This window comes from Xiphophorus couchianus, chromosome 17 (assembly GCF_001444195.1).
Source record: "Xiphophorus couchianus chromosome 17, X_couchianus-1.0, whole genome shotgun sequence".
Classification (NCBI taxonomy): Eukaryota; Metazoa; Chordata; class Actinopteri; order Cyprinodontiformes; family Poeciliidae; genus Xiphophorus; species Xiphophorus couchianus.
In genome coordinates this window covers 9,175,329-9,193,925 of record NC_040244.1, presented here as the reverse complement: position 1 = coordinate 9,193,925, position 18,597 = coordinate 9,175,329, and the positions used below count along the sequence as shown (strand labels likewise).

The following is an 18,597-nucleotide window of genomic DNA, read 5'->3' as shown; positions in this document are numbered from 1 at the left end:
TTTCCACCTGTTTCCAGGTCAGCCAGGCTGCAGGAGACCAATCTGTTTTTGCAAGCAGGCTTTCATGAGCGTCGCCTCGGGGGCCAGTGGCAGACAATAGGATCCAGATGTGATCACAACAGTTCTGTTTCATAACCGTCCTGTGACATACCGATACACACACGCGCACACGCACACACACAGGGGGTGTGGCGTCACGTGGCCCACGTAAAGTTAAAACCCGACACACAGGAGAGGCTCAGAGACGGAGAAACCAGCATCAGATCATCATAACCTGCAGAGACGATGGACGCCGCTTACAAGAGAGTGAACGGAGACTACAGCCCGGAGGAAGAGACAGGAGAGCCGGGCACAGGGGTAAAAATATAAAATATCACTTTTCTCTTACTCTAAACAAAATAATCCACCTATTTCATACATGTTGGTTTCATTTTTAAAGGATTTTACAGCCAAATTTTGCTCCTTAATGGAAAATTCTGGTGAGCAAAAAACAACAGCTGGTTCTGCCTTTATGTGCCGTGAATAGAAAGTAAAACAGCTGATGTGAGTGAAAAACAAACAAAGCCCTCTCTCATGCACAGATCCACTGTCAGAAACTTTCAGCAGCTGAAATTTTGTTCTATAAAAATGCAACTTTTTAGCAAATTTTCAATTCAAATTGCAATAGCTGCTTCGGCAATTATCTGCAATTTTCAGCTTTTAAAAATGCCAAAAAAATTCCTGATTTTTCTCAGTTCTGCTCTACAGAAGGAAAGGTTTTGTGCATTTCCCGGGACCAGTTGGGTACATTTAGTCATGGAAGCGCAGGAATGCTTGGGTTAAGACTCCAGAGGTCAAAGGGTGCAAAGTCTGCTTCAGGGTTGTCTCCTGAATGTCAAGGCTCAGAATGAGATCTCACGCTCGATCCGTCAGCAGAAAAAAACAGAAATTGAGCTATGAGTTCCAGTAAATATGAATATTTGATTATTTTTTCCAGAAAAGAAGAAACTCGTATCTGGAGGAAGACACCAGCAGGAAGGCGGAGGTGATCACCTGCATCTTTTCCCTGAAGGAGGAGGTTGGAGCTCTGGCCAAGGCCCTGCGGCTCTTTGAGGTAAAAAATGAACTTCATATCTATCCTAATGTTTATCTGACTCAGAGTTAAATAAAATGTTGTTTTATTTGCTTAGAGGGGTAGGTCAAAAATTTACTTTCTGCTCCAGGGAGTAAAATATTTTTGAACACTACCGTGATTGCAACCTTGATGATGCAACGTAGCTTTGTTAAGTTACAGATTAACATGAAACAAAACACACGTGTGTAGAAAAGGCATTTCAGCATCTAAAACTTAAATTTAGAAAGTTTTTTTTTTATTTTAGCACAGTTTGGATAAAAATATACATAGTTAAAGTATTTTTTGTTGTTTTTGTATCAAATTGAAGAAATTTAAAGACCCAGTTTGATTTTGTTTGGATATGAGTCGTGTGTAAACAGCAAGAAGCTCTTTGATCCGCTGACGTTTCGCCTGCAGGTTATCTCTTTTTTATTAAAGCGGACGTGGCAGGAAATGTTCCCCTCTCTCTGGTGTTCAGCCGGAAACTTTAGGAGTTAAAATAATCTAAAACATATGTGATTTTCTAACACAAACTGTCCGTGAGTTAGAAAACAAGCGTTTCCTTTCTAATTTAACTGCTCTTAGACTTTTAAACAAAGTCTAAGAGCAGTTAAAATGTTAAAACAATAAGCCTACATTTCCCACAATGCAATTCTGTCATGAAACCTCCTTCAGCTTAAATTACACTTTCAAACTTTACAGCTGCGATCAGATTTCATTGAACTCAAGTTTTAAATATCTAGTCGTTAATTTGTTGTAAAACTGAAAAACAAATATGAACCAGTCCCCCAGCATGAAGCTGCCATCACCATACTCTACAGTTCCATCTTGGCTTTAACACTAGGATGATACGGTTTTCGAGTCCTTCCCATATCGGCTCAACAGGGCCAAAAGGCCGGAGTCCACCCTGACGACTCTGATGGCTCAAATTAGCATCCCTTCTTCAATTGTAAATGTGGCCGTTGACCGTCAGGCCAGAAGGTAGGAGTGTGAATTGTCCATGTTGGGGGTGGGTATCTATGATACCTGCAGGAGATCAGATCTCCTGTAGGTAGTGCTCTTCAGTTTAGTTTTGAAGCATACATGAAGTGTTTTTGGAGAGATGTGACCTTTTGCAGCTGATCCATGATGTTGTGCTGCATTATCCAGGTCATTTTGCCGAATGTACATAGAGTTTGCAAAACATACAATCTGTTTCAAAAAATATGCAAAGGTTTTTCTAAAAGAAATTAGTAATGTTTCTCTTTGAAATAAAGCTAAGAGGGTATAACATGACAGTTTAGAAATAAACTAACCAAATTAATTGTGTTGATCCACCTCAAAAAAATCATGCAAAAAGTTTAAGCAAAAGAAATCTGGGAGACTTAGCACATGCAAATTTGCATGCAGCCTTTTGTGCTGTGGAGGATAAATAGGTGACTGCTTCACCTATTTAGTTCACAAGAACTAATGGCATTTATTTCAGTCATAATCTTGCGGGGGGTGACCAAGGTTCCATCACTATGTGACAGCTGGTCAGCAAACCTGGCAAACATGATTGACATGGCAGCACTGAATGCACATGTGCTTTATCAGGCATGCATTGGGGTGCAGGAGAGACGGGTGGACTTCCTGGTTGAGTTTGCAAAAGAGTTCGGTAACTCTCATGTGAGTGAGAAGAAGGCACACAAGGAGAAACTGCTTCGGCAACAACCTTCCACACCCAGCTCAGGCAAAAGGGCGAAGTGTCAGGTCAACCATCGATGCAGGATGCCTGTCCTGAGGCCGAAACATCATCAGTGACCCCTCACACCCCCACCATGGACTGTTCTCCCTGCTGCCCTCTGGAAAGAGGTTCTGCAGCATCCGGTGCAGGTCCACCTGGTTCCGAAACAGCTTTTTCCTACTTGCCATCAGACTGCTGAACTCTTAACTGGACTGCACTCAAAAACTGGTCTCCACTTTATACCTTGCACATGTACAGAGCTAAATAACTTCTATTTTACTGTCAGTCCTGCACTTTATATTTTATATTTAGATTTATATTCATATTTTATACTGCATTTTATTTTACTCACAACATTGGAACCTCAAACATTATCCTGAGCCGTATGCAACGAAATTTCGTTCTGTATACACCCTGTGCATGCAAAATGACAACAAAGTCAGTCGAAGTCGAAGTCTAAGGAACAATTGTGCAACTGTGAGATGCGTTGAGGCCATTAACAGGGTACTGATAAGGTAATGGCCCTATTTACTGAACAAAAGCACCTGCTAGATAAAATCCTTCAGGCCAGTTGGACTATCTAAACCGAAATAGGTATATGTCAAAATGGCCTAACTCAAGCCATTCTAGTGTTTAAATAATAAACTGCTACAGTTTAATTCAAATGTGTTTAGTATATTTTCAAAACCACAACAACATATTGTAAGCATTTATCTAGAATAAATATGGCTGACAACCAGTGCAAAACTGTTCCAAAGCATGATGCTTGATGACATTCAACCAAATGTTAAAGTATTTATTTAAACAATTTTATGTCATTACTTTGCTAGCATCTTATAAGTTGACTCAAAACATTTTGGTTAAATTAAATGGAGGCAAATTTCCCAATTTGAGAAGAATCTGTTCAAATAATTATCCACAAGTATCTGAATGTTCATTTAACTCTTCTCAAGCATTGAAAAGCATTTCTGACAGGCTAGTAACAAGTTTGCAAAGACAGCAATAATATTAAGGATTTGGAATAGATACACAAATTCCTTGCCATAGAAGTGCAGTAATACCAGCACTGGGCTTGCCATAAGCTACCATTCTCATTTGCTGCTGCGCAACTCTAGAGATTAAAGTAATGCATCCTTGCATTAGTGTGGTGTGGAGTGCTTTAGATAGTTGCTAGAACCGAAGAGGATTAGGGCCACTGAAAGAAAACCTTTTTTTTTTCTCAATTTTGACTTTTGATCCAAGAAATGTAAAGTTTTTTGTATTATTTAGAGTCAAAATTCTGAGATTAAAGTCTGGTTTTCTTCTTCTAGATGAGAGATATTTAATCATTTTAAACAATAATTGTTAGCTTAACCTCACAGGATGCAACAAGTTACAGATTAATCTCCTGGTTACTGTAATTAATCAACTGACTTGTTTTTCTTTCCACCGTGTTTTCTTTCTAGAGATGCTTTTATAACAATATATTCTGGGATAAGCTAAATATTTGCAGTGAAAACGATCGATTTATTATTGAGTACGTGACAGTATGACTGCCTGAGTAAACAATGATTGGCAGAAAAGCCAAAATGTTGCCGTCAACAAGCAGCTGCAAAGCTTTTGGTGAACCTATGAACTGCTGCTATGCTGATCCTCCCCCTGTTCCACCCCCTCCACAAACCGTGAAGACAGAACCGATTCGAACTGATTTCACTACAACGTTAACGCCAACACTCCAATGAAGACAGCTTGAAGAGGAAACATGTTTCATGTGTCTTATCTTCATTCAAAACCTGAAAAATTACAAATTCCTGACTGTTAATCTGCCAGGAACTCAAGTCACTTGACTGCGTGGTTCACTTGTGAAGCCGAGTCATGCCAGAGGTTGACCTTGAACCTTTCAGGCTGATGCAACATTATTGTTGTTGTCAGCAAGATTCATGAAGGAGCGACGGTTTGTAAAGAGAAATCAGAAAAAGTGACAGCCGCATCCTGATGATTTAACACTCTATTTTTCACTCAAAAATATCAGATGCAGCTCGGTTTTTAGTTTTTATATAAAGATAGAAAAGGTAAGAACGCACAGCGGGATATTCAAACAGAATGAAGTGGGATAAGATGAGATTTTATTTTTAATTTAATTAATTTACAGATTAAAGTGAACATTTCACATGTTGACATAAACACAAGTCTTGAATCAAAATTAGTAGTTTTCTTGTATAGTCTACCTCTTCTCCCAAAAATTAATTTTGACTTATATTTTTCCTGTTTTGTAAGAAGCACTCAAAAATAAGATAATACTTTCCAAGGAGCTTTCCTTGAAAAAAAGAAATAAATGAAATTTAAGCAACTAAGATGTACAAATACATCTTAAACACAAAACAGGCAATGTGTATATATAAAAAATAACAACAAATGAAAAATATATTCAAATTCGATTCAAATTCAAAAATACTTTATTTATGCTTACGGGAAATTAAATAAATGAAAATGAAATATATATTTCAATATACTTTATATATTGAAATATATAATAAAAATTATATATTTTATATATATATATATACACACACACACTTTGTAATGATACAGCACTCCACTGAATCAACATACATCAATATACCTGGACTGAATATTATATTTTATTGTTTTATAAAGTAGAAATTTGTCTCTTCTCTCTTGTTTCTGTTAAAGTCCTAACTTGGGGTTTTTAAAAAAGTCTCATCTCAAATTATGAATGCTCTCTCTTTTAATAAATCATTTTTGTAAATGTAAATATTATTAAATCTTCAAATTTCATTAAATTTAAGCTGAAGCACAACTGACTTGTTAGATAATTCTAACTGCTCTTTTTTGCAAAGTAAAAAATAATAATCATATCAACTTTGACCTATTTTTTAAGAATGCTAGAGAAACAGAAATGCATGGCCCCACACTTAAAAGTGGAATAGGAACCAGATGGGGGTAAATTAGAGGCCCTCTCACTCACGCCTCTTCTTTTAAGCCTATAGTAGAAAGAGAACAACATACGCCCTCTTCCTCCCCCCAAATGTTGCATAAACAAGAAAACACACACAAACAAAGACTTAGCACATGTGCTAGGTGTCTTCCATGTTGGCCGTTGGAGAAAACAATTAGGAATACCAACAAGAAGCGTCTGGAAAACTTGTGGTTTTGGAGTTTTGCTGAAGAAAGCAGAAATTCCTTCATGAAGTGGGTTTGTGAATGCACTCTTTATGCAAGTCTAGTTTGGCTGAGTTAGTTTGCAGACAGAGTTCAAGGCTGGTGACAGCAGGTCATAGTGGACTCCATGTGTGCTGATAAACCCACAACTTTAGTTATCACACATCACCCTCTAGTGGTGAAAGGAAGTGCTCTTAAACAGATAAAGGCTTACTTACCTTTTCATTTGAGTAGGATAATGGCATCAATCTGACACACATCGAGTCCCGTCCTTCACGGATGAACAAAGAAGAGTACGAGTTCTTCATCAGTGTGGAACCCAGCTGCTCTCAGGCCCTGGATGAGGTTATCGACAGCCTACGCACGCAGATCAGCGGCCATGTGCACGAGCTGTCACGCAACAAGGAAAAGGACACAGGTTAGTATGAAAACACAACATGACAATTAACTAACTGAGGACTAAGTGCTTGTGTGGCGAGGTAGAAATGTGTAAATGGGTCAATAGCTCAGAGACTAAGAAATGATGCTCAATTTCTCTCAGAAAAAATAGGAAGTTAAATACCTGCAAAACTAAAAATCAAACATATTTAATTCTAAATGGATAACATCCTTATTCCCAATAAAGTAAGACTAAAGATGACCAGTTAATTACTTCAATGATTACATTTTGAAAATTTGTCCAAAGGATCACAGTTTTCATCTGTTGCTAAAACAAGGTAGCTATTGCTGTAGATAAATGGATCCAAAAAATCATATCCTGAAAAGTTTAAATAAAGATTTATTTGAAACTATTTACTCAACATCTACAAAACCTACAGGTGAAATACTATTTTATTATTTATTTCTGACTTTATTTAACTGAATTTATTGATTCATTACATTACAAATTTGTCCTAAACAATGTCATTACTCATCAATTTGAGAAACCTTTTCATTTTAATTATGCAATTATTCAACTGTAACCTCTAGTGTTTAAATAATCATAAAGTGTTTACCAGTTAAACAAATGCAAGGCCAATGCAGTAGTAGGACTGAGAAAATCAAACTCGCAGCTTTTGGTGAAAAGTTCAAAAGAAAACTTACTTAAAATGTGTTTACCTTGTTAATAATGACTTTATGAAGCCTGAGAATAAAGACTAGATTTGCTTTGCAACAATGAATATATTTAACAAAAAACTATTAAGACCTTTGGGGGAGAAAGGTGTTAATTGAGGTTAAGATGTGACATTTTGCTGAACATGTTCGGCAATTTGTAAATGATTTCATATGAAAAATAAATACACAAGAAAACCAGAGAAAGAAGAAAATATTTTTCCACCCCTAATATGCAAGAAGCGTAGCGCTGTCACCCTAAACTGTAGTCCTCCAGGGCCAGGTGAACAAGGCGCCGTGAAACCTTTAGGTGTCTCTACTGCAGCACACCTAGCTCCAATATTAGCTAATTAACGCAGCTCTGTAACGCGGCTTCACTGCATGCTAGTGGGGCAGCTAACTTAGCTTAGCAACAGAAAGCTTCTACTAAATAAAAACAGATTCCGGAACAGTATTCTACTTAACACGACTTCTTTAATTAACTAAATTATGTTATTGACTTTAATTTAGCTCAAAAGCAGCTAAAACGACACTGAAATTAAATCTACATATTTAAAGACGTTACGCATGCTAACAGCTAACAGTTAGCCAGCCGTTAGGACACGATGAAGGAAGGAGTGAAGAATTATGCGAATGTTGCTGCTTTGCTACGCATTCAAACCACTTTCTCACAGCTAGGCTTTAAAAGACATTTAGTGAAAGTTATGAGGCATATTTTGGCCAGGTGGTTTTTTTACTTATTCTTAGGAATCGCTCCAGAAAACCCTTTGCTACTTTTTTGTTTTATATTATTATTATTTTTTATATATATATAAAGAAAGTAAACTACATTTCTTTTGGTCTAAATCACATGTGTCAAACTCAAAGCCCACCATAGCTTTTTATGTGGCCCTTTAGATTCTAGACTAAACACTAAGTGAGCCTAAATATGCTATCAATCAAATTAATGCAGTTTTTATATGTTTATTGCCTAATTTTATTAATCAGTCCCTCCAGTTTCTTCAGAATTACCATGGAAATTCACACAAAATCAACAAATCCCTGCACTTTGTTTGCGCTAATACATAATTGGGAGTTTATTGCAGATTTTTCTCAAAAATTATGAAAAATGTTTTTACTTGTACTAGCAACTGCCTTGGCCTTAGTTGATGTCAGTCCATGATCTATACAGCGAGTAATAAATAGTTGCATTTACTGTCATAAATAAGCACAAATATTGCAAATATTTCCAAATTAATACTAGAAACACAAAATCGTGGAGGGACTGAAAAGATGTTCAGTAATATTATTTAATTTTAAGAATGGACTGATATAACAGTTTGTGAACAGGTTTTATCAATACATTCAGGCTCAAAAAGAAAATGAATATGATACCCCTGGTCTAGAAAATGAAAATAAAAAGTTGAGTCTTATCCTGACCATGAATGTTTGGGTGAAATTTAAATACTGACATCTTCAGACCCACGGTTGAAATAAATTTTATGAAGCTGCCATTATTACCACTGAAGTGTCTCATTTATAACCAAAGACAGACATGGTAGTAGACAGTGAGCGTCGCCAGTAAGACTCATGTCTCCTCTCCACCATCCAGACCTCTTTATTAGTTGTTTCCAGAAACACATTAGTTTAGCTACTGAGGACCAACAGGCCTGGCGCAGACAGAGGACCTCTATGTTTCTCACAGGGAGACAGAACATGCCAGGGTCATGGCAGACTGAGACAGACAGGGCCACCAAGGATCCATGTAGACACCAAGGTCAACTGGTCAGGGTCAAGTTGGACGCAGGGAATTTACAGCCTGTTTTGGAGACAGACTGTTTATAGGCGAGCCTGATCTGGGGTCTGTTGTTCTTATGAAGCCCGAGGCTGGAACACACTGCTTAAATGTAGATTGATTACTGGACCATTGTGTTTTCTGTGCGCCGTAAATCTGAATGAATGAGCAACGTCATGTACTTAAATACTGTATTAAAGACCAAGCACAAAAAAATAATAATTTATACCACTGAAGAGGTGGAAAATAAGAGCTTTTCACAGATAACTTTACATATTTTATTAATTTAAAGAATTAACAAAATAATATAGAATTATTTATATATAGAATATTTAGTCCAAGTACCGTAGCTATATATCCCTTTCTGTGGAAAAAATAGGACACTATATGAAATCTTTAGTCGTTTAATAACTCTAACAATACTAAAGATGTCAAATAATTAAAAAAACAACATTAAAACTGAAGAGAAATGCTTTTAAACAAAACTTTGGTACGTGATGAATTAGGAAAACTCCACATTCACTGGCTGCCCAGAGTAGGCCTGGGACAATTAATGGGATAAACTGTGATTAATCAATTACTGGAATAGTCATCAACTAATTTAGTAATTGATTAATCATTAACTGGTGTACACAAACGTAGAAAAAAGTCATTATTCAGAACTGTAATTTAAACTGTACAAAATATGAATACATTTTGCATTGAAGATAAAAACATGTTTGTCTGTAAATAGTTTTTTGCCAAAATTCTCAAGCGGTTTAGTTTTAGCTTCACCCAATTGAATTCACTAAAGGAATGTTTGTTACTACATTTAAAAAGGGATGAAATTATTTTATTTATAGTGTAATATTGTATGTAAAAAAAATTTAAGTAGCTAAATGGAAAATCTGTAAATGTGCCCATTTTTTATCAAATTAATCATTGAAATAATCAATTACTGAAATAATAATTGGTTACTGCTCTTGTCCAATGAAGATCAACCCAAGAGTAAATATCTGATGCAAAATAAAGTGTTCAAACCCCATAAAATGTCAATAAAAATATGTAATAAATGTCTTTATCCTTCAGTGCCATGGTTCCCGAAGGACATCCAGGACTTGGACCGCTTTGCCAACCAGATCCTCAGCTACGGTTCTGAGCTGGATGCTGATCACCCGGTGAGTTCTGACTCATCCATCATCTTGTTTCCCCACATCCTGCATCTTCCCTGCATGTTTTCATAAACATGCAGGGAAGATGCATGGACGCAAGGTACGTCCATGCCCACGTGGCTCATAAAAAGCCGGGCTGCGAAGATGACAGGGCACACTCCAGCGTCCATTGTAATGGAAAGTACACAGACTCACAAATTGATGTCATTGCTTTAATTGAGCCCCTGTAATTATATATAATTGCTCCCTTTTGCTAGTGTCATTAAAGCAAAATGGATTTGCTCTGAACTGAAAGACACTCCTCAAAGGTTTCATTTGAATATGTAGATGGAGGCTCTTGTTGGAGACGGTGTGCATAATGCTGTCAAAGGCCTCAGAGGGCTTAGCGGAGGATTTCCACTCTTTGATTGATCAGTTCCAACATGGATTTCCCTTTATGCGTTCAGGGCTTCAAAGATCCGGTGTACAGAGCCCGCAGGAAGGAGTTCGCTGACATCGCCTACAACTACAGACAGTAACTACTCTCTTTAAAAAGTAGATTTTTCGGTTGTCAGAGTGTGAAATGTTGGCGTATGCTGCAAAAACACAATTTTATCAAGTAATTTTGGACTAGTTTCAAGTGCAAATGTCTTAAAGGTAATTCACAAGTAACTTTTCAGCAAGATATATGAGCTTTTTTTAACTCAATTCCTTAAAATTGATCAAACCTAGCTAGTTCCACTAACAGATTATCTATCTCATATTACACCGTCAGTACATGGTGACAGTATTAAGTACTGATTACTTTAGACCAACATTTAGCTTTATACTTGCTACTTAGCAACCCAGATCAACTGGAACATCTTAAAGTGTTGTTTTTATTACTTTAGACCAATATTTGGCTTTATACTTATAATATTGGAGCAAGACTTAGAGAAACTCCTGCTAGTTTATAAATTGTGGATTACTTAGCAACCCAGAACAAGAATAAAACATGGAGGACCAACATTTAGCTACTTAGCAACCCAGATCAACTTGAACATTTTAAAGTGTAGTTTTTATTTTGCTGTGCTTGTTCTCTTTCTTTTGGTTTTGTTGTTTTGTTTGTATTTCCTTCCAATTTATGTAAAGCACTCTGAAATGCCTTTTTGCTGAAATTGCACTATATAAATACATTTACCATACCTTAGCTATTAACAACTATGTGAAATACATTTTTTAAAATAAAAGTTACATACTGCAGCTGATTAAAAATAAAATTCATGTATTATTTTTGTTCCACTTCACCATTATTCCTGGTTTTTGTTGGTCTACAACATAAAATTGCAATAAAATATATTCCTGTATGTGTTTGGTGGGTTTTTCAAGAGACTAAGTCAGGTTACTTTTCCAAGTATTCAGCAAATATCTCAGGTCTCATTTTATTAATTAATCTGTTAAACAAACTGCTATCCTTTTATGTGTCTGATATGTTTACCTGGTTTCTGTGTCCCAGTGGCCAGGCCATCCCCAGGGTGGAGTACACAGAGGAGGAGAAGGCCACATGGCGAGTTGTGTTCAGGGAGCTCAAGGCTCTCTACCCGACTCATGCCTGCCGCGAACACAACCGCGTTTTCCCTCTGCTGGAGGAATACTGCGGCTACAAGCCGGACAACATCCCGCAGCTGGAGGACGTCTCCCGCTTCCTGCAGTGTGAGTTTCATCTTCATGGAGCCAGACTAGATATTTACAACTTTTGGCCTAAAAAACAACAGAATTTAGATTAACTTCACCTGGTTCAACATTACAAATATTACTAATGACACAATGAGATATGGGCAAGGTGTCAACATAACATCAAGTACCATTAGACATTTTCTTTAAAGTTTTGTCTTAAAGGGAATCATTCAGTTTTAAGTTATTAGTATTATTTTAGCTTTAATTGCTCCCAGACGTACAATACGATGAATCAGATATTTGATTACAAATATAGTTTGATTTTAGCTATTTTTATAATTGATGACTAATAAATTCAGATTAGGGCTGGGTAATAATCACGATAGACAATATCAATATCAATAGATAATCTGATAGAATATCCACTGGACTCCGGTCCAGAACCACACGGCATTCTGGGAGATGTAGGCAGAGAACAGATTTAGCGGCTCAACCTCTCACAGCTGCCTCAACTTTACTCACTCACTCTTTAGTTACCTAGCAACTCACTCATTATTTTGTTACCTAGCAACAGCCCGTTGAGTACCTTGCACAGCAGCTGCTTAAGGTTTTGCTTCATAACTACTTAAAAATAGAAAAATGACAGCGTTGAGTGAAAACTGGCTGGTTAAAAGTTATGGCCCCAGCTTGGCAAGATTTCAGATATTAAAACTTTGTAATCAATTACTTAATGCAATGGCCAATGTAAAAAAAACAAAACATTAAGTTATAAAAATCCTTATCAGATTTGTTGTTGCCATTGTCTAGAACTGCTATTTACTTTGTGATAATTCATAACAATACTTTACAAAACAAAAGTAAATTTATAGGTTAATAAAATGAAAAATGTCAGTCTTTGGTTGCAATCTTTGGTTAACGGTGGATAATTTATTGGATAAGCACAAGCATTAACTAGAATTGTTTCCATGAGGGCTAAGTCTGTTTTTTTCTTCTATTTACAATTTTACAAAACCTATCAAGAATCTTGGCTAATAATCACCAGCTTAACAGATTAGCACCAGGTCTGAATCTGGGTAAATTTAAAGGCAATTTTGTCTTTTAAAATGTCATCAATGTTCTAAAAATAATTATTTAACCTTCTATAAACTGGACCAGGTGTTTAATTTCTTGTTCATTTTTTTATTATTCTAGCAATAATAGGGAATTTATAAAATAAATTATTGTTTTTAGAAACAAAATGAATAAAATGTCTCTTTATGACCCACTGAGTCATGAATTTCTTACATAACACACAACATGAAGCGCCTTATTTTGGAGATGGCTTGACCTAATGAAATGCCCCACTTCCTGTGTTTGCCTGTGGAAAACGCGTCATGTTGTGTTTCATGTCTGCTGCCCTCCCACAGCCTGTACTGGTTTTCGGCTCCGCCCAGTAGCCGGTCTGCTCTCATCCCGGGACTTCCTGGCCGGACTTGCCTTCCGAGTTTTCCATTCCACGCAGTACATCCGTCATGGCTCCGAGCCCACATACACACCCGAGCCGTACGCGTTCAAACGTTTGTCACTAAATTAAATATGAATTTTACATTTTACATGTATAATAACGTAATTTTTTTAACAGGGATGTTTGCCATGAACTCCTGGGACACGTTCCTCTGTTTGCTGACCCTGGTTTTGCCCAGTTTTCTCAGGTTTTCATCCTCCTAAAGCAAAAGTCTTACATGATCTGCAACAAATTAATGTTTTAATTAAGTTTTTCTGTGGGAAAGTTAAGCTAAGGTTACATTGTCTTATCTATTTTTTTACAGGAAATTGGTCTTGCTTCTCTTGGTGCCCCTGATGAGTACATTGAGAAACTGGCTACTGTAAGTATATTATTTAGAAAAAAAATAACTATACAATAATACTACTGTTCAAGAAAGAGTGTAATTGTTAAAAGCAAATAGATTCTGTAAAACTAAAAACATCCCACTGGAAATGGCTCCTAATACTTTTGCCTAAAAAATTAAATAAAACCAACTAATTTATTTAAGTTTTACAAAGGTAAACATTTTACACATTGTGAATCACTTCACTAACTTAATTATATAAGGGAATGAATCACCAAATATAAATTTACAGCCTAGTTATTAGCAACAACTAAAAAAAAACAGCAAAGTTTTACGTTTTTCTTTCTTTTTTGTTTTAAAACCAAAAAATAGAAATAAAACAATGGTTTTTTTAAAAACAAAAGTCAACACAATTCCTAATAGATGTATATATATTTTGTCCAAATTTTCATGTAATATTTGTGGCTCTAATCGAGTTAATAAATGATTCTAAAGTAGGGGTGCCCAAAGTGTGGCTCATGGGCCATTTGTATCCCTTGGACTGATTTTGTGAGGCCACCAACTGCAAATCAAGAATGATGCAAATAAATCCCATCCATCCATATGTTTAACATAAAGAATTCACCTGTTTGTAACCAAACTTTTATAATAAGTAGAACCACGTTGCTGCACCCAAATCAGCTTTTATGCAATCAGTCACTTTGTTAAATATAACAAGAGTTTCGAAAGACATGACAAAAGTTATTTTCTTTTAACTGAGAATAAATTTGTTCAATTGAGCTCAAAAAAATTTGAATACTAGTTGGATCTACGATAAATAACATTCCTTTCCTACAAATATTTGCATGATTTTAGTTTTTACTTGTATTTTCTCGGCCCACAAGAATGTTTGGTCACTGAAGGTTTTAGAGGAAGTAAGATTTAAAAACAAGCGTAGAGATCAGATTTTATATATTTTGTGTTTTCAGGTTTACTGGTTTACCGTCGAGTATGGCCTCTGCAAGCAAGGCTCCGACATCAAGGTGTACGGAGCCGGTCTGCTGTCGTCGTTTGGAGAGCTGAAGGTAACAGGAAGAATTCAAACATGATGTGTTGCTATACATTAAAATAACTAATAACTGAAACATTATTTGTCATACTTATCTTTTGATTGGCTGCCAGTCAAACTTATCAAGCTAACATAGCAAATGCTAAATGGAGGCCGAACATTGGTGCAAAAACTAAAATCAAACTAAAATCAAAAGGTATGCGGTTAGCATTCATGCTAAACGGATATTTCCTGTAGCGTTGTCTGTGGGTTAGCAAAGGGGCTAATGCTTATTTGGAGGCTTTAGAATGGGAAAGTTTGTTATAAAGCATTTTGTTTCTCAGAGTGGGTTAGTGGTCCACTCAGGTTCAGTTTAATGTGTCAGTGGGGGAGCCCACCTGCTGGGCGGCTGCGATTCAGTTCACTGGGTGAGCGAAGGAGAAAATCCAGGTCAGCTTCTTACATCATCATCCGTCAGGAGGAAGTGCACTCTGTCAAATCATGCTGCACTTCCTGCTTATTGCTGCTATGGAAACCATTGAGGAATCTGAAGCCATTCTGTTGTTTTTGTTTTTTATTGTTTCCAGTACTGCCTCACAGATAAGCCCCAGCTGAAACCTTTCGACCCGGAGAAGACCAGCCAGCAGAAATACCCGATTACTGAGTACCAGCCCGTTTACTTCATTGCTGAGAGCTTCGAGGATGCCAAGGAGAAAGTGAGGTATGCACTCACTGTAAAAACAAAATGTTAGCAGGCATTTATCTGCTTCCTAGTGCAAATATCACACTACACTTGAAACAAAACAAAACTAACCAACAAGCAAGAAATTGCTTATTTTAAGAAAATAATTATTTAGCATTAATTAAAAACATTACTCAACTGGACGACATTTTTCTATATATGCCACTGGAACTTGTACCTCTTATTAATATTTAAAAGTTATTTATTTAAAACAAGATTCTAAATCAGAGGCTCGGGGGCCATTTGCGGGCCTCGCAATAATTATTTGCGGTCCTTGTCTATAATTTATGAATACCACAGCTTTATTTCACCAGACTGTTGACGGTAAAATGCTTAAAATGAATAAAATAAAACGATGTAGACAAATTAAAATAGTTCTAAAATGGAAAACTTGAGCAACACAAAATATTCAAATTATAATAACTAAAAATTGTATTTTAATTTGAGTACAACATTTTTACAAAATTGGAGCAAATCAATTTATTAAAGTATGATTAAAATATAGAAAAAGAGCAGCCTAGAATACAAATAAAATGATTTATAATTTATTTCTGTATAAAAATCAAAATATTGTGTGTTTAGTTTGTTTTTACAATACAATCAGTTTTGCAGTTTTCCTAAAAAAAAATCTAATTTTTATTTTTAACTTCACAGTTGCTAAAAGTTTGGACACCCTGAACTATAAGCTAGTTTTGATATTTCCACAAGAAACATAAAGAAAAAGACTTGGTAAGATTTTTAATATTAGATATTTCACGTTGTTGATGGGAAAGTCCAATACGAACCAGTTCGAACCAGTGAGTTAAAAGATTACGCATTTTTATAAAAATAAAACGCTGCATTTGAACACATCATCCCCAGAGTGGCTTTTCTCCTATACACTAAAATAACCTACTTCATGTTGGTGATTTGCATCAAATCCAGTGAAACATGTTAAAGTTTGACGTGACGATGTGAGGTTTGGATATTTAGTTTGAGCCGTTTGTGAAACAGGAAGTTCGCCACCACCATCCCCAGGCCGTTCTCGGTGCGCTACAACCCCTACACCCAAAGCATCGAGGTCCTCAACAACACGCAGCAGCTCACCAACCTGGCAGACTGCGTCCACAGTAAGACGCCGCTTCGTTTAGCACTCACTACTTTAACAGCCTCGGTTTTAATCAGGAATCAATAGACGGCATCCATAATCAATTGCCTGAACAAACAACCGGTGGGGATTTCTGAGACTGGATGACTTTAGGGAATAACGTTTAAACGCATTTTTATTTTTAAAAAATCCAGATTTTATTAGCCTCAACTTTCCTGAGTTCAACCACAACTAAGAATATAAAATATATATAATAGACCACATAGAAGGAAGGAAGGAGGGAAAGAGGAAGGATGGAGGGAAGGACACAATGAAGGAAAGAACACAATGGATGAGAGGGAAGGAACTTGAGGAAGAAAAGATGGAAGGAAGGGAGAAACAGAAAGGAGGATGAGATGGAGGGAACAAGGTATGAAGGAAGGAAGGAAAGAAGAAAGGAAGGAAGAAAAGAAGGATAGAAGGAGAAAGGAAAAACAAAGGAAGGAAGAAACAGAGAAAGGAGGATGACAAGGGATGAGATGAAGGGAACAAAGTATGAAGGAAGGAAGGAATGAAAGAAGGAAGGACAGAATGAAGGAAGGAGAAAAAGGAAGGAAGGAAAGAAGGAAGAAAAAACAGAAGACAAGCAATGAGATGGAGGCAACAAAATAGAAAGGAAGGAAGGAAAAAGGAATGACAAAGGATGGAATGAATGAAGAAACGAGGGATGAGAGGAAGGACGGCAGAACAGTTTCATACAGGATAGAGAATAAAATCTGAACAGAAATGTGTTCAGTTTTGTTTAGTTGATCAAATTTATTGAAATATTTTCTCCTAACTTCATGTTCTTAACACTGAAGATAAAGAAAAGGTACAAATAAAACATTATTATTATCATCTCATTATTATTCTGTATTTTAGATTTGCTTCCAGCCTTTTTCAAAAGATTGAAAATAAATAAACATTATTAACTTAACAGCCGCTCCTTAATTGAAACCTAAATTTAGCTTTGATAGGCTGCGTCAGACGCATATAAATGAGGCGACTGAAGGGGTTTATTTTTATCTCACTGCTTATAAAATCTTTTAAAAAACAATGAAAACACTTTGGTAAAACTTTATTTGACAAGATACTGTCATAAACATGAATGTTTGTGTGGTCATGTGGTAAATATCAACACTTTTACAGCAAACTTGCATTAAAAGTCCAGTAAAAGTGTCGTTATTTACCATTCAACATAAGGCTCCTTCAAAATAAAATATTACCAACACTTTTGTTAATCTTTTTACTAATTTAACTTTCTGGTTTGGTGTTTGATTTTCTTCAGGTGAGCTGGGGAAGTTGTGCGAAGCCCTGAAGAAACTGGAGTAGCTGCTGATCCAGTTCATATAAAACGATTGTTCAGTTTCTCTTGTTTCTTCTCAGTTTAGCTTAACGACAAATATAGCATTTTGAATATTAAGGTAGAAAATGTAGAAAATAAACTGTAGCATGAAACGTAAACAGGAAGTTGTGTGTTTCGGTCAGTATTATAGCTGCATGAATGTTACTGAAGTTATTTTTCACAATAGACGTATTTGGTAGTCAACATCTTTTAGTTAACTTTTGTTGAATATAAACTTCACTTGTAGCACTTTTACTTTCTCTGATTTGTTTCTACACATTTTGTAGAGAAGATTTTTCCTCTTTCCACGTTTTACGTCTGTCTGACAAATGATTTTTATGCATTAAAAAGTAATAGAAATAAATGTTTCATTTTCATTACATTCCTCAACAAACTCCAGAATTATGGCCAGAAATGTTCATCACTGGTGTTCAGGTCTAAACCTGTTATACCGAAAAATACTGGATGTATGGATGGATGTATGGATGACCAACCACCCATCCAATCACTGGTTGGTTGGATGGTTAAATGATGGATGGATGGTTAGATGAATAAACAGATGGATGGATGGATAAACAGATGGATGGATGGATGGATGGATGGATAAACGGATGGATGGAGGGATGGATGGATGGATAAACGGATGGATGGAGGGATGGCATGATGGATGGATGGATAAACGGATGGATGGATGGATAAACAGATGGATGGATGGATGGATAAACGGATGGCTGGATAGATGGATGGATGGATAAACGGATGGATGGAGGGATGGATAAACAGACAGATGGATGGATAAACAGACAGATGGATGGATAAACAGATGGATGGATAAACAGGTGGATGGATAAACAGATGGATGGATGGATGGATAAACGGATGGATGGATAAACAGATGGATGGATGGATAAACGGATGGATGGATGGATAAACAGAT

The 18,597-nt window shown here is 36.3% G+C and overlaps 1 protein-coding gene across 1 annotated transcript; it reads left to right on the top strand.

Moving 5' to 3' along the window:
• Nucleotides 1-205: 205 nt before the first annotated feature.
• pah (phenylalanine hydroxylase) lies at nucleotides 206-18,020 on the top strand. Its single transcript, XM_028043826.1, has 13 exons — nucleotides 206-357; nucleotides 977-1,093; nucleotides 6,195-6,378; nucleotides 9,895-9,983; nucleotides 10,424-10,491; nucleotides 11,452-11,648; nucleotides 13,019-13,154; nucleotides 13,234-13,303; nucleotides 13,421-13,477; nucleotides 14,410-14,505; nucleotides 15,056-15,189; nucleotides 16,204-16,319; nucleotides 17,604-18,020. The coding sequence occupies exons 1-13, from the start codon at nucleotides 286-288 to the stop codon at nucleotides 17,645-17,647; spliced, it is 1,380 nt and encodes a 459-aa protein (XP_027899627.1). The 5' UTR covers nucleotides 206-285; the 3' UTR covers nucleotides 17,648-18,020.
• The last annotated feature ends 577 nt before the right edge of the window (nucleotides 18,021-18,597 follow it).